This window comes from Gracilinanus agilis, chromosome 2 (assembly GCF_016433145.1).
Source record: "Gracilinanus agilis isolate LMUSP501 chromosome 2, AgileGrace, whole genome shotgun sequence".
Classification (NCBI taxonomy): domain Eukaryota; kingdom Metazoa; phylum Chordata; class Mammalia; order Didelphimorphia; family Didelphidae; genus Gracilinanus; species Gracilinanus agilis.
Genome location: NC_058131.1, coordinates 544,857,949 through 544,872,467, shown reverse-complemented (window position 1 = coordinate 544,872,467; position 14,519 = coordinate 544,857,949). Strand labels below are relative to the sequence as shown.

General features: G+C 41.6%; 1 protein-coding gene across 1 annotated transcript in view; it reads right to left on the bottom strand.

Moving 5' to 3' along the window:
• Positions 1-7,653: 7,653 nt before the first annotated feature.
• Positions 7,654-14,519, bottom strand: part of HDC (histidine decarboxylase) — a 31,902-nt gene continuing 25,036 nt past the window's right edge. The window contains exons 11-12 of the mRNA XM_044662245.1: positions 9,565-9,666; positions 7,654-8,462 (exon numbers count right to left, since the gene is read on the bottom strand). Coding sequence (XP_044518180.1) covers positions 7,698-8,462; positions 9,565-9,666 — 867 coding nt within the window. The 3' untranslated portion in view covers positions 7,654-7,697. The remainder of the gene's footprint in view (positions 8,463-9,564; positions 9,667-14,519) is intronic.

Below are 14,519 nucleotides of genomic sequence, written 5' to 3'. Positions count from 1 at the left end.
ATTCCAGATTATAGCCCATGTGTCAATAACATGAAGGACTCAGGCTACTACTGTTCAAGGGTATACCACTGGAATAGTTCGATTTCCAAGTCAGAATTCTGGAAAGATTGCTTTCCTGGAAATCCCAGGAGATTAACTCTAGTTCTCCCTCATTGGCAAAATTAAACTTAGTCAACTCAATAGCAACTGGGTAATTGTTCAAATGGACCAGTCACATTTCCCAGTGTCATTTGTGTTATGGTTCATAGCCTTGGGGAAGATGTAGTTCAGTTGTTTCAGAACAGTAGGCAGTGTGTACTCTTCAATCCTAAACTCTTCCCTCAAAGTCTCCTACTGGCCAACATCCTTTCTGGCAATCTCGCTCCAGTGATTTTAGCTGGCAACGCTCCATTGACTGGTAATAAATCTCCTTGGTATTTTTCTTGGGGAGATTTGGAATTACTCCAAAGTCAACCTAGAGATCGGCACCTTAGAGGCAGTTCTTACCCCTCACATTTGGTTGCCAAAAAAAACGTGATCTTGTTCCCAACTGACTACAAATTCCTTTGCAGGACAATGAAATGAGTTGCCTCGGAAAGAGTTCTCTGTGACTAGCGAGAGGGCTTTAAGCAGAAGCTAATGACTGCTTGTCAGAGATATAAGAGTTGTCACCTTATTTAAGATCCAGGACCAAAATGCTGCTAGAATACTGGGACTTTTTTAAGAGAAATTCTCTCCTAATGATTCCCAAATAACATTCTTGGGACTTGTTTGAGGGTCAGGTAATCTCAATACTGAATATATTCTGGTTATAGTTAAGCCAGATGGGATAGTGTAGTCTCCTCCAGAAAAAGACTTGTGAGAGCAGCTAAGTAACACAGAGCACCAGGAGGACCTGAATTCAAATATGACCTAAAACATTTTTCTTGCTATGTGACCCTAGTCAAGTCTCTTAACCCCTATTCCCTAGCCTTTACTGCTCTTTTGTCTTAGAACTGATACTAAGGCAGAAGGTGAGGAAAAGAAATGCCACCTAGCAGTGGTCCTTCTGGGAGGAAGGAAGGAAGGAAGGAAGGAAGGAAGGAAGGAAGGAAGAAAGGAAGAAAGAAAGAAAGAAATTTCCAGGGAGAGTCAAGAAATTCCGTATCCCTTGCTAGTTCCCCATTTCCTTAGTTCTGAATGAGAGTCAATGGGCTTCCTATGGGACAGACACCATATCTCATGGCTCACTGCATTTGGGATGGATGTCTTGGCCCTTCTACCCCTGCCCCCTCCACTCATACCTGGAATGTTCTCCCTCCTCCCTTCTGTCTCTTGGAACTCCTGATTTCCCATAAGACCAAGCTTAAGTAGCATCTTCTTTGTGAAATGTTTCCTGGCACCTCCCAGCTATGCTGGTCCCTTCCCCAATCCCCAGCCACAAGGTAACTGAGGTATGTGTTTTCTATGTATTTTGTAGATAACCTACATAGGTAGGTGCGTAGATATACATATACATATATTTAAATGTTACTTACACATAATATATACATAATATTTAATATATTAATACACAATATCATTGTATAATATATTATTAATCATAATGTATTATATAATAATATTAATAATAATAATATAGAGTATCAATTATAGAATTATACTTATGGAATTATATAGACTTATGATAGGTATGTGTATATATGATGTGCATGGTGGCTGCTCCATTACAACGGGACCTCCTTGAGAGCAAAGACTACTTTGCTTTTTGTGTTTGTGTCCCAGTGATTAGAAGAGTGCCTGGAGTATAACAGTCGCTTGCTGATTAATCTAATTGTCTCCGTTTCACAGATGAATGAACTGAGCCTCAGAGAGACTTGTCCTTTCTCAGACAATAAGTGGTTAGACCTGGGATTTGAACTCTTATCTCCTAACAGCTCCAAGTCCAGTACTCCATCCACAATGTCATAATGTCTCTCACATAGGAGAAAGCAACTCAGACATCTTTGGGCAAGGGGGATAATGAATTACTCATTAATAGCATCTAAGTGGCACAGTAGAGAGGGGGCCCAGCCTCAAGTCAGGAAGACTCACTTTCCTAAGTTCAAATCTGGCCTGAGATACTTGCTAGCTGTGTGACTCTCAGCAACTCATTTAATCTTCCTGGCCTCAGTTTCCTCATCTGTAAAGTGAGCTAAAGAAGGAAATGGCAAACCACTCCAGTATCTCTGCCACGAAAACCCCAAATGGGGTCATTAAGTTAGACCAACTGAAAAAAATGACAGAACAACAACATTGATGTGGCAATTTAAGGTTTTCAAAACATTTTATGTTTTTATTCTCATTTGGTTCTCCCAACAATACTGTAAGAGAAATACTATTATTGTCCCTATTTATACAGGTGAGGAAACTGAGGCCAAATGAGGTAAAATGACTTGTCCGGTATCCTATAGGTAGTGAGCGGCCAAGACAAGATTCAAATTTATGTCTTCTTGACCCCAGCATTCTAGCCGCTATGCTACCTCTCTTCCAGATGAGGGCAGGACCTGAACCCTGACTTGGCCTTTGGGTACGAAGAAGGCCCAACAAGTCCAGTCCCTTACTATCAACAATGTCCCCTCAGGGGCTGCCTTACACCACCCAGAAATGTCTGAATGGGCCACCTGGTGACCATCAAAGGGCAAGAAAACAGAGTACACCATCTTTCCCATCCTCTCTATGGGTATCCATTGGGAAGTGCAAGACCAGGGAAGAGAAAAAGCACTTCAGTCCTTGTGGAGGACCTTGCCTTCCTTGGGTCAATTCCGCTATCATTTTGGGGCCCAAAACTTTGCCCTGCCAAGCAAGACACAGATTTATACATATATGTGTCTTTTTGTCAAATGATGCCTTCTGTAATGGCACAGAGGAGGGAGGGCATTATCTGGATATTTTGAGACAACAATAACAACAAAAAAAAATAAATTTTTTTAAATTTAAAAAAATCTGTTGAAAAACTGAGACAACATAGATGAGCCTAAGGTCATAGTGCCTCTACAAAAGACCAAGGTTCTTCATTACCACCTCCTCCCCAACTCTGACTCTTCTGAAACAGAAACCACTGCTCTAGGAAAGCCAGACTCAGTTCCTCCAAAAAAGATCAAATTTCAAAAACCTCAATGGTGGAATAATAGATTGGGAATCAAGAGAGCCGAGTTCTAATCCCTACTCTAAGACTAATTTTAGGGTCTTGCTTCTGTCTCTTAAATAAAAAGGTTGAAAAAGATAGTTTCCAACTTTGTTTCTATCTCTGATACTCTGATTTTATGAGATTTGGTCTCCTTGTAACTCTATGTTAGCTCAGTCTCAGCTTAACAATAAATTTATAAATATTTATGTTTATTTAGCACATTTATCTATCACTCTAATGCTTACAAAGCACCTTACATGTCATCCCATTTAATGCTCATAGAAACTCTGGGAAGTAGGTGCTAATAATCCGCAGATGAGGAAATTTGAGATTAAATGAGTTGAGGTCACACTACTAGTCATTCTCTGAGGTAGGAATGGAACTCAAATTGTAATAATGACTCCAAGCCCAACACTCTATCCACTCTACCTCAAACTGCCCTCAAGCTCCATGCGCTTTCCTTTGTGACCATGGGCCATAGTTTCTTCCTTGGCAAAATGAAAGAGATTTGGATTTTTTTTTAAATCCTTACCTTCCATCTTGGAGTCAATACTGTGAATTGGCTCCAAAGCAGAAGACTGGCAAGGGTAGGCAATGGGGGTCAAGTGACTTGCCCAGGGTCACACAGCTGGGAAGTGTCTGAGGCCGGATTTGAACCTAGGACCTCCCGTCTCTAGGCCTGGCTCTTAATCCACTGAGCTACCCAGCTGCCCCCGAGAGTTGGATTTTGATAATCCCTGAGATCTCTTCTGGTTCTACCATGAAATTTTAATTAGAGGGAATAGTGACTTCAAGGTTGCTTTGACTCAGTGATATGATGATAAATGGACAACCAGCTTTCCAGAAAAAAAAATCTCCAGGGCAGCAAGGTGGCAAAGTGGGTAGAGCACTGGGCTTCGAATCAGGAAGGTTCATCTTCATGAGTTCAAATCCAGGCTCAGACACTAACTGGGTGACTCTGGGGAAGTTGCTTAACCCTGTTTACTTTAGTTTCCTCATCTGTAAAACGAGCTGGAGAAGGAAATGGAAAACCACCCCAATATCTTTGCCAAGAAAACTTCAAAATCAAGTCACAATGACTGGGACATGACTGTAAAATGACTGAACAAAACTCCATTTCCTTGGCCTTAGAGAAAGGATTCCTGGTACTGGGTATTAGTATATGGCAACATATCCATCACTGGCAAAACAAATTCTTTGTGCCTTCACTTCCTGTTCTTCTGGAAATTTGTTTCTATCTTGTCTTGCAAAGAAGTTATCGCCACTGACTCCATGCTTCTGTGGTGTGAACAAAGAGCAGCTAGGTGGAGCGGTGGATAGAGTGCCCAGCCTCAACTCAAGAAGACCCCTCTTCCAAGTTCCAATCTGGCCTCAGACACTTACTAGCTGTGTGACCTTGGGCAAGTCACTTAACTCTATTTGCCACAGTTTCCTCATCTGTAAAATGAACTAGAGAAAGAAATGGCAACCCACTCTGGTATCTTTGCCAGGAAAATCCCAAATGGGATCAGGAAGAGTCTGACATGATTAAAAATAACTATGTGACCAAAGTGCTGTTGCCTTCCAGCTTCCTGTGTTGGGGTTTGATGGGAGGTGTTCTTTTCCCAGATTATTAACAAGTTCCCTTGTTTCCCACCTCATTCACGTGAGGCACTGGGCAGACCAAGACAAATGGGCAGAGACTGCCAAGGAGATGGTGCCAGAGGAACAGTTATCTCCATCCCAGTCTGTACTGGCATGTCAAGCATAGTCCTGAGGATGATCAGAAGGAGTGTGGTATGGAGGAAAGAACCCTGCATACCTCTGTCGCTACCTATGTGACCTTGGGCCTGTCATTTCTCTTCTTCAGGGCCTCAGTTTCCTCATCTAGAAATTGAAAGGGTTGGATCAGATAAACTCTGAGGTCTCCCTTCTAGCACTAGCTCTAGCTCTATGATTCCATGGATCCTTTTTGCCATTGTTTCATCGTTCAGTCATATCCAACTCTTCATGACAGCCATGGGATTTTCTTTTTTTTTTTTAACCCTTAACTTCTGTGTATTGGCTCCTAGGTAGAAGAGTGGTAAGGGTGGGCAATGGGGGTCAAGTGACTTGCCCAGGGTCATACAGTTGGGAAGTGTCTAAGGCCACATCTGAACTTGGGTCTTCCAGACCCTAGGACTAGCCCTCTATCCACTGAGCCATCTTTTTAGGAATCCAAGAACCCTTGCTCCAGCTCAACGCCAGCAACAGCAAACAGTTCTGACTACCTCTGATATGCAGGACACTACAGTGGACAGTGAAGGAAAGCCTGGATGTCTTTGGTATCCCTTAGGATTCATCCCTTTTATCATAGGATGATAGACCTAAGACCAAAAGGTTTTCAGATGTCACCTTGTCCAACTTGATTTAGTTTTACAGATAAGGAAACTGAGGCTCAAGGACAGCAGTGACTTGGCCAAAGTCATACTGGGAGTAAGCATTAAAGACAGGATTTGAACCCAGGTCTTCTGTCTCTAGAGCCAGTCCTCTTTCCATGGTATTGCACCTCCTCCCATTCATGGGTTAACATTTGATCATTCTGCAAGTTTTACCTTTGATCTGTCGATATCTCAGGGAAGATCTAAATTCAAATAAAAAACATGGCTTTTGTTTTATTGAGGATATATTTTAATGCTGTGACATCACTTGGAATCCAGGTAAACCGAGTCCTAAACAGGGATGGTCTGTCCTGGAAGGTAATCCAGCAGTTTAATCATCACGAAGGGTACCTTTTAGTTAAGACACCAAAATGTCCAACCTAGGACAGTGCTTCAGACTCAGAGCTGGGGGGGCTTGGATCCTGGCTGTGCTCTAGCTCCTGTCTACTCCCCTCCCAGATTCCCCAGGAATCTGCCACACAGAGGGCTACGACCATATCACAAACTCCTGGCGGATGAGGACTGCGTCATATCTGAATGTTTATGCTCTGCTTACAGGAGGTGCTCAGCAAATATTTACTATGTTCTTATTTTAATTGCTGTATGCTATTGCACTTTCCCCAACACTTCCCCTCCCTCCAGCCCTTCTTCCTCAGCCACCTGGCTCCCCACTACCATTTAGTTCTCCCCATCCCCTCTCCTTCTGGCCACATAATACCATACCTGCACACTTCTCCTTAAAGTGAAAAAACTCCCAATGGGTGTGTTTGCTAGCAAGACCTCCCTAAGGGGGGGAAACACAGATTTAGAGTTGGAAGAGAACCAGGGGGCATTCAATTTAACGCCCTTGCTTTATTAATGAGGAAACTGAAGTATCATTTTGAGGCTAAGTGACTTGCCCAGGGTCATCCAGCTAGTAAGTCAGTTGATAATTATTTATAGTATTTATACTATATATAGCTAGTAAGTCAGTCGATAATTATTTATAGTATTTATACTATATACCAGGCATGTTGCTAGGCATGAAAAAATTGAGAAACAAGGGCAAAAATAGTCCTTACTCACAAGGAGCAAGACAGCATGGAAACCACTATGTACACACAAGATACATACAGGGAAAATTGAAGATCCACCCAAAGAAGGCACTAGGAAGGCACCAAGAAAGGTCTCCTGCAGAGCATGAGACTGAAACACAGCCTCGAAGGAAGCCGGGGAAGCCAGGAGGCCACGAGGGAGAGCTTTCTAGGGCTGGAAGTGGGAGATGGAGTTTTGTGAGCAAGGGATAGCAAGAAAGTCAGAGCTGCTGGATCAGAGTTCATGGAGGGGAATAAAACATAAAAAGGGAGGAAAGTTGCAATGGGCCAGGTTGTGAAGGGCTTTAAAAGCCAAACAGGGGAGTTTACATTTGATCCTGAAGCTAAAGGGAAGCCATCAGAGGTTATTGAGAAGGGAAGTGGCAGGGTCACATCTGTACCTTAGAAAGACCATGTTGGCATCTGAGTGGGAGATGGTCCGGGATGGGAAGAGACCCAGCAGGCTACTTAGTGCAGTAGTCGGGTATGAAGCGATGAGGGCCTATTCCAGGGGGGCAGCTGCCATCTAAGACAAGGTGGAGTATAGGATGTTGCAAAGGTCGAAACATGGGACTTGGCAATCCACCAGATACGGAGGGTGAGAGAGAGCAAGGAATCAAGGATGACTCCTGGACTGGGAGGCTTGGTGGTGGTGCCTTTAATAGTAAAAGGGAGTCTGAAGAAGAGGGAAGGGTTAGAGGGTTAGGGAGAAGCAAGTGAGTCCTATTTTGTACATGTTGAGTTGAAAATGTCCATGGGACATCCATTTTACATTTAGATGGAGAGAGATCTAGAAGGGGCATTGCTGGAGGATGTGTGCTCTTTACCTAGTGCAAACTCAAACCCCTGGACATTTTGTGAAAGGAACATAGAAACTCAAAAGAGCCTGGAAATGAGTTTCCATGGGCTTAGCTCAGTTTCAAGAGTCAATAAAGTCACCAAAGAAGCTGCTTTACTTCAAGGACAAGCACAGTTTATTTCTACGTGATATCTCATGTCACAAGCTGAACCACAGTAGCTGGGGAATCTGCCCATGAATAAGCTCATCTTGGCCCTCTGCCAAGCTCGCTGGAATACACTGATACCAACGGATTGGCTTTAAACGATGGCTTGCAAGGGGCAACATGGTAGTTGGATCCCACACTGGATACTGCACTCGGGAAAACTGGGGACACTGTAGAACTTGATCAGCCTTTTGAAGGCACTTTTCTTCAGCATCATCATCTCTTCGGGAAACCTTGAAAGGATCTTAGAGCGGCCGGAGCCCCCACTCTTCCCAGGGGCTTCCGCTGGCCCTTGCTTCTGACCTAGCAGCTCTCGAGGTCCACCCGTTGGCACACTGTTGCAGCTGAGGGAACGGACAGTTTTCTTCTTATTCTGAACAGATAAGTAGCTGAACAAGAAGGAGGATAACTTATGCTTGGTGATCTCAGGGCCCTCCTCTGAAAAGCAATCATCAAGGGGATCCATCTGGTTTTCAAGAGGTTGGCTAACTTCTTTTCTCATGGGCCTCACTTCCATACGCTGAGGCTGTGCCACTATCTTTCTGGACCCCTCCAGATCTTCTCCCGCATTCCCCTGGGCTAGAAGGGGCATCCCATTGGCCACACCCCTGAGGCCACTGGCCCTTGGGATAGTGTTCCCATCCTGAGGAGTAGGTTGAGATGTGCAGTGTTGGCTCAGAATGTGGGTGGCAGCATCTCGGATGAGGTTCCAGTCTCGCAGAATATCAGCCTTGGTGGTAAACTGAGAGGTCACTGTGAAGCGGATAATAAACTTATCCTGGATGATTGCTGGGATGAGGAAAAGGTTTCCAGATTTAACCAGTTCTTTTAACACCTTTTCAGTCAGACAATTAGGGCCCTGTTGGATGGATAAAGAAAAATATGATCCACATCAATGAATTGACCTTCCTAGAGGAAAGCCCTCTAAGCACTTCAAACTTCTAACAGTTCTTTAACCCTTGTAAAGCAGTGGAACCCAACAGAAAGAGTCAGAGGAGCGGGGTTCAAATTCTATGCATGACTTGCTTTACCTAGGGCAGGTCATTTAACTTACTTAGGTCTCAATTTAATCAAAGACATTCCATCTCTTGGCTCCAGCCTTTCAATAATTGGATAGATGATAGATAGATAGATAGATAGATAGATAGATAGATAGATAGATAGATGGAAGGAAGAATGGATGGATAGATGGATGGATGATATATGGATAGATATATGGATGGATGGATGGATAGATAGATAGATAGATAGATAGATAGATAGATAGATAGATAGTCAGGAGAATCTGGGTTCAAATCTGGCTTCAGACATGTCCTAGTTGCATGACCCGCACCAAGTCATTTGAGCCCATTGCCTAGCCCTTGCCATTCTTCTGTCTTAGAAATAAGATAGATGGTAAGAATTACAAAAAGAAAGAAGGATACATATAAATAATAAGAAGAAAGATTACCTTCAGCCAAGAGAATTATGTCTGGAATGTTCCCTCTCCTCCATTCCAACTAATGATCTCTGATTTCCTTAAAGTATCAGTTAAAATCCCACCTTCTACAAGAAGCCTTCCATAAACCCTCTTAATTCCTATGTTTTCCATATTCTAATTACATCCTCTTTATCTTATATCTTGCTTGCTGTGTATATATTTGCATATTATCTCCCCCATTAGATTGTAGGCCTCTAGAGGGCATGTCTTTAGCCTTTTTTTTGCATCAGCAGGGCTTAGCCCAGCACATAAAAGATACTTAATAAATGTTTATTAAATGCTTTGAATGAATCAATGAATCTATAGAATGTGGTGGTTGAACCAAATGACCTCTAAAGTTGTTTCTAGGTTCATACCTTTGAGTCTAAGTATTCCCAATGGACTAGTCATTGTACTTCCAGAAAGCCAAACCCCAATGCTCACATTGGCACGTGGAATAAATTTAATTTGTTCAGAATGGGAGTTCTGAAGATAACTTTACCTTTAAGCGAAATACCACCAAGCCAAGGTGTCTTTTGGCAGGAATTTCAAAGAGAGGGTCATTTCTGACCAAAGACTCAAAGTATTTGGCCATTTCAGTTCCCTGGAATATTAAACAGAGAAGGCAGGAAAAAGGTAAACATTTCAGGAAGGGAACAAACACTTCATAAACTTTCACCCAGTAATAGCTGTTCTGATAGGCATTAACCAGTCTGATTCCCTCTTGTAGACCAGAATCATCTTAGTCAGGTAATCCTATTTAGTTCATTTGATTTCCAGGCTAAGAAACCTACCATCTTCCCCACTAAACATTAAATACCAGACTACCATTATTTTCCTAGCCTTCTCTTCCAGAATTTCTTGTTCTCTCTCAAAACTTGCCTTCCAAATTCTGCCATCTCTTGCATCTGGAATACCTTTATGACTCCTTGGATAATACCACTGCAGAATTGTGTATTCTTAGGTCTTTTTCATGCATGTATGTTCTAATCCAATTTAACACTCTCATTTGTCCGCTTACTCAGTCCTCCAGCCCTATAATACTTTTATCACCATCTTTCTGTATCATGGACGCTTTGGGCAATCTAGAGAAGCCCATGAATCCCTTCTCAGAATAATGTTTTTACAGGAATGAAGAAAAGGCCCAATTTCAGCTAGAGGTTAGTGAAAAGAAAGATGTAATTTTTCATATATAAGTTCATTCACTTCCTGGAAAATCTTTTCATGGACTGTAGGTTATAAACCTTTGGACTTTATTAGGTACTTGGTAAATGTTTGCAACTGCCATTGCATGACTCTCATATCTATTCTTCTATGTCAGAAGAACTGGTAGAGGCTTTAGAGAAAGAGTTCATGGATAGATTTCAGGGGATCCATGAACTTGGCTGGGAAAAAAATATATCTTTTTATTTTCCCTAACCTCCACCTGAAGTTGAGCACTTCCTTGGATTTAGAAATGTAGGCATTAGAACAGTATTCTGAGAAGGGATCCATTGGCTTAATCATAATTCCAGATGAGTTCGTGACCTACAAAAAAAGTTAAGAACTTCTACTTTAAAGATTCATAAGCCATGCGTGTTGATGGAATAAGTCTGCAGCAAATCTAATCATGGATCCCTTTTCCTCTCTGCCCCATGGTCATCACATAATAACCTCTAGTCATAGTTTCAGGTGTTCCTGTCTTCTATTCTCTAGTCTTCAGAGGTTTCTTAGGCAAGAAAAGTGGATTTCTAATGCATTGTTTTTAGTTGTTTATTATATATACACTAGTAATCATTAAATCATAGATTTAGGTCTGGATAGGACCTCAGACAGAGGGCGTCTGGTTCAACCCCTTCATTTCACATTTAAGGAATCTAAACATTTAGGAGGTCACACAGTAACTAGTGTCAAGTCAGGAAGCAGACCAAGTTCCTCTGCCTCTTTCCTAGTTTGTGATGGCTGAACAATTGTTATTCCTCATTCTTGAGTTTCTGCATAAGTTATTTCAAAACTCAAATAAGGAACCATTGAGATGCCTCTTAAAATAATTCAGAACTCTCTTTGGGCTACATATCATTGATTACGTAGATGATCTCCAAGTCTGTCTTTCTTGACATCATTTGGGGTTCTATTGGTACAAGACTATAAGATATCTGAGCTAGCTAGAAATCTGTGATGCCATGAAACAAAGTTATTGCAATTAGCAGCACTATTTTTACTTTGAGTATAGCAGAGAGAGTATAACCTTGGAGAGAATCTCGAAGGTGAAGGAGTAAGGCACATGAAGAGCCTTTAGTCTCCCTCACCAGCACCCCCAATTTTTTCTTGGTATTCTCAGTGCTCAGCATGGTACCTGGCACATAGTAGGTAATTAATACATGCCTATTGATTGAATAAATGGCCCACAGAGTTATAAATGAAATGTTGATCTATTAATAAGTATTTATTGAGAACCCTTCCACTTCCTCTCCATAACACACACACACATTCTGTCCTGTTCAGATTACAAAATCCGCATTCCACCTAACCCCTGCCCTCCAGGAGACACAGAGCTAGCAAGGAAACTTGAAACAACTAAGTAGTCAGCTATGAGATTTTAACTAAAGATAAAAAGAGTTGAAAGAAGGGAGAGATCAATGAGGGTTGAACAGTAAGGGGAGGGCTAATGAAAAGGGTAAGACTTCAACTGGATAACCGACAGCTGGGTAGACTTTGGATCCATAAGGGATGGAGAGGAGACATTCTAGGTAGAAGAAAATAGCATGAATAAGAGTGCAGAGGTAGGAGTAAGCATTGCCAGTTCAGATGTAACCTCTGTCCCAAAGTCCCCTGATATGTAACTCCTTATTGGGAGAGATGAATGTCGGGTCCTGTGTAAGGGGTAGGACCATGCGGGTGAAAGTATTCATCTCCACCAATAAGGAAAGTCCCACACTTTTTTTTTTTTTATTTCAGTAACAAAGAGCTGATAGGAATCAGTTGAAGAAATAGAGTAGGCCAATTTATGAAAGGCCTTGAAAGCTTAATGGAGGAGCCTGAATTTAAAGTGATACTGACTTTGTGAAAGCGGTGTTTTAGGGTAATTTTCCAAGGTATACATGCCAATATCAGCACTTCATCCTTGAACCATCACTCTTATTGGACCGTAGATTCAGAGCTGGAAGGGACCTTAGCCAGAATTGAATCTTACTCCCTTCATTTCATAGAAAAGGAACCTGAAGTCATGAATCATTAAATGACTAGTCCAAGGTCTTACAGCTAGTATCTGAGGCAAGATTCAAACCAAGGACTTCCCGAATCCAAGTTCAACACTCTATCCACTATACCAGACTGTCTCTCTAAAAAGTTAGGTTTTAAAAATAAATAAAAATTAAAATTAAAAGTTAGGCTTTCCTGATTCTCAGTAGTCCACCCTACCACCTCCCCTACCTGCTCCCTTCCTGTGCATCTGACATTTAGTCCAGGCAAACTAGAACCTCTCCATACAATCTTTTTCCTCCCATCTGCTGCCACTACAATGAAAACAAGAAGTAGCCCCAAACATTTAGCCTTTAAGATGATGAGAGTATTTGTTAGCAATGTGGTTTTCCATTCTAAATTACTGATCTGTAAAACCAACAGCTCTTACCATCTGAAGGGTTTGAGGTAGATAGATTTGCTTTCTTCTGAAAGTTGGGGCAGTGGTACAGGAGAATATCGTGAGAAGGAAATGAAAAGTTTCCTTCAACTTAGACAGATAAGGTCATTAGCTGCTGCATTTATCCATGGGTACTCTTTCAATAGAGTTTTGTGCAAAAATGAAAACGGTATTGCTGGCTACAAAGATTATTTCAGGTTTGGTAGATCACAGAACCACAAATCTGGAGCTGGCAGGGAAGTCTATCTGGTTCAAACTGGGAGAGCTATAGAACAAGCATGACCCATAACCTTGACGACCAAGTAACCTTCCAAAACCCAAGAACACAGGTTTAATTCTATTATCACATTATCCAACCTTAGTTCCTGTCCTCCCATCCTCTTGCTCCCTGTCTTTTGCAGCAAACTATCCCAAGCCAGTAACTATTTGCATTTTGCTTGGTGACCAATAAGGTGCAGATGAGGATAAAAGGATGAGAAGAGACCTCAGGAGTGTCTGTGACAAGAGGTGGCTTAGCTCTCGGTATGGAGCTAAATTGTCCATAACACTCTCCAGAGGTCTAAGTGACAGAATGCTTCATTTAATATTCATTTAATTTAATTTAATTTAATTAATACTTATTTAATTAAATTCATTTAATATTTGTTATTAAGCTTCCCCTAATTTGATTAGCTTTGGAAGGTACAAAACAGCAACACTTTTGGCACCCCAACTATGCATGCCATTTCTCCAGATGTCAATGCCTTTTGAAAATTTTATCAACAAGAAAAAAACAAAAAAGCAAAAAATAAAATAAATACATTTGCAAGACCAAACTTTTCAAAGGACTGTGTAAACAGACTAAAGTTCTTCTCTGATACTTGACACTGCCATGCAGATAAGCCTGGCTGAATGAAGGATATGCCAGTGATACTCATTCTCAGACAGGCCCTACCAAGCTGGAAAGTCTTTAAGTATAGGCATACTGATGACTGATATGTTTGCTTTCTAAGAATCATCCTAGCTAAGATTAGAGAGGCTTATTGCCAGAATGCTAACTGCAGTAACTGATAAAGATTGTCTACCAAGGCACAGAAAGGCTATAATCTGTATCTATGGTAGTACCACTGGCATAGATGAGATCTTAGCTCTTTTGATGTTTCAAAGAAAAAAAATGTGAAATAATAAACATAAGAAGGGAAGGAGGTATACGGGAGAGAGTCTAAATTTGGGGTCAGGAAGACAAGAATTTGAATCCTCCCTCTGATATATTCTATAAAACTCTAGATTCAACCTTTTACCAATTAATTTCCAAGGACTTTCTAAATCATAAGGAGACGGATGTGCCCCAATGGGAGGGTAGAGACTATTTCCTTCTTTTCTTGTATATGTATCCCTAGTTGCTTAGCATAGTGCCTGGCATATAAGAGCTTTAAAAAATGCTTATTGACTTGACTTTGGAGTTCCCGCACCAGGAGACCCCATAAAATCAGAGATCCTGGCATAAAAGGCTATGTAGAAATTTCTCTGTCTACTATACCATAATGCTGAAAGCCCTAAACTGCAGAAAGCGCCCTATATTTGACATCTTAATGTTTCATTGTTTCTTTAACTTGGAAAAAAAACCCTTAATTTTAAAGTTAATTCAGATGTAGTTGGTTTGAATACTGTGCTTCTGAGATGAGGGGGGGGAGAGAAAGGGGAGGGAGGAGAAAGAAAGGGAGAGAGAAAGGGGAAGGAGAGAGAGGGAGGGGGGGAGGAGAGAGAGGGAGAGGAAGAGGGAGAGGGAAAGGAGGGAAAAGAGAGAGGGAGAAGGGGAAGAGAGAGAGAGAAAGAGGGAGAGGGAGTAAGGAGAGAGG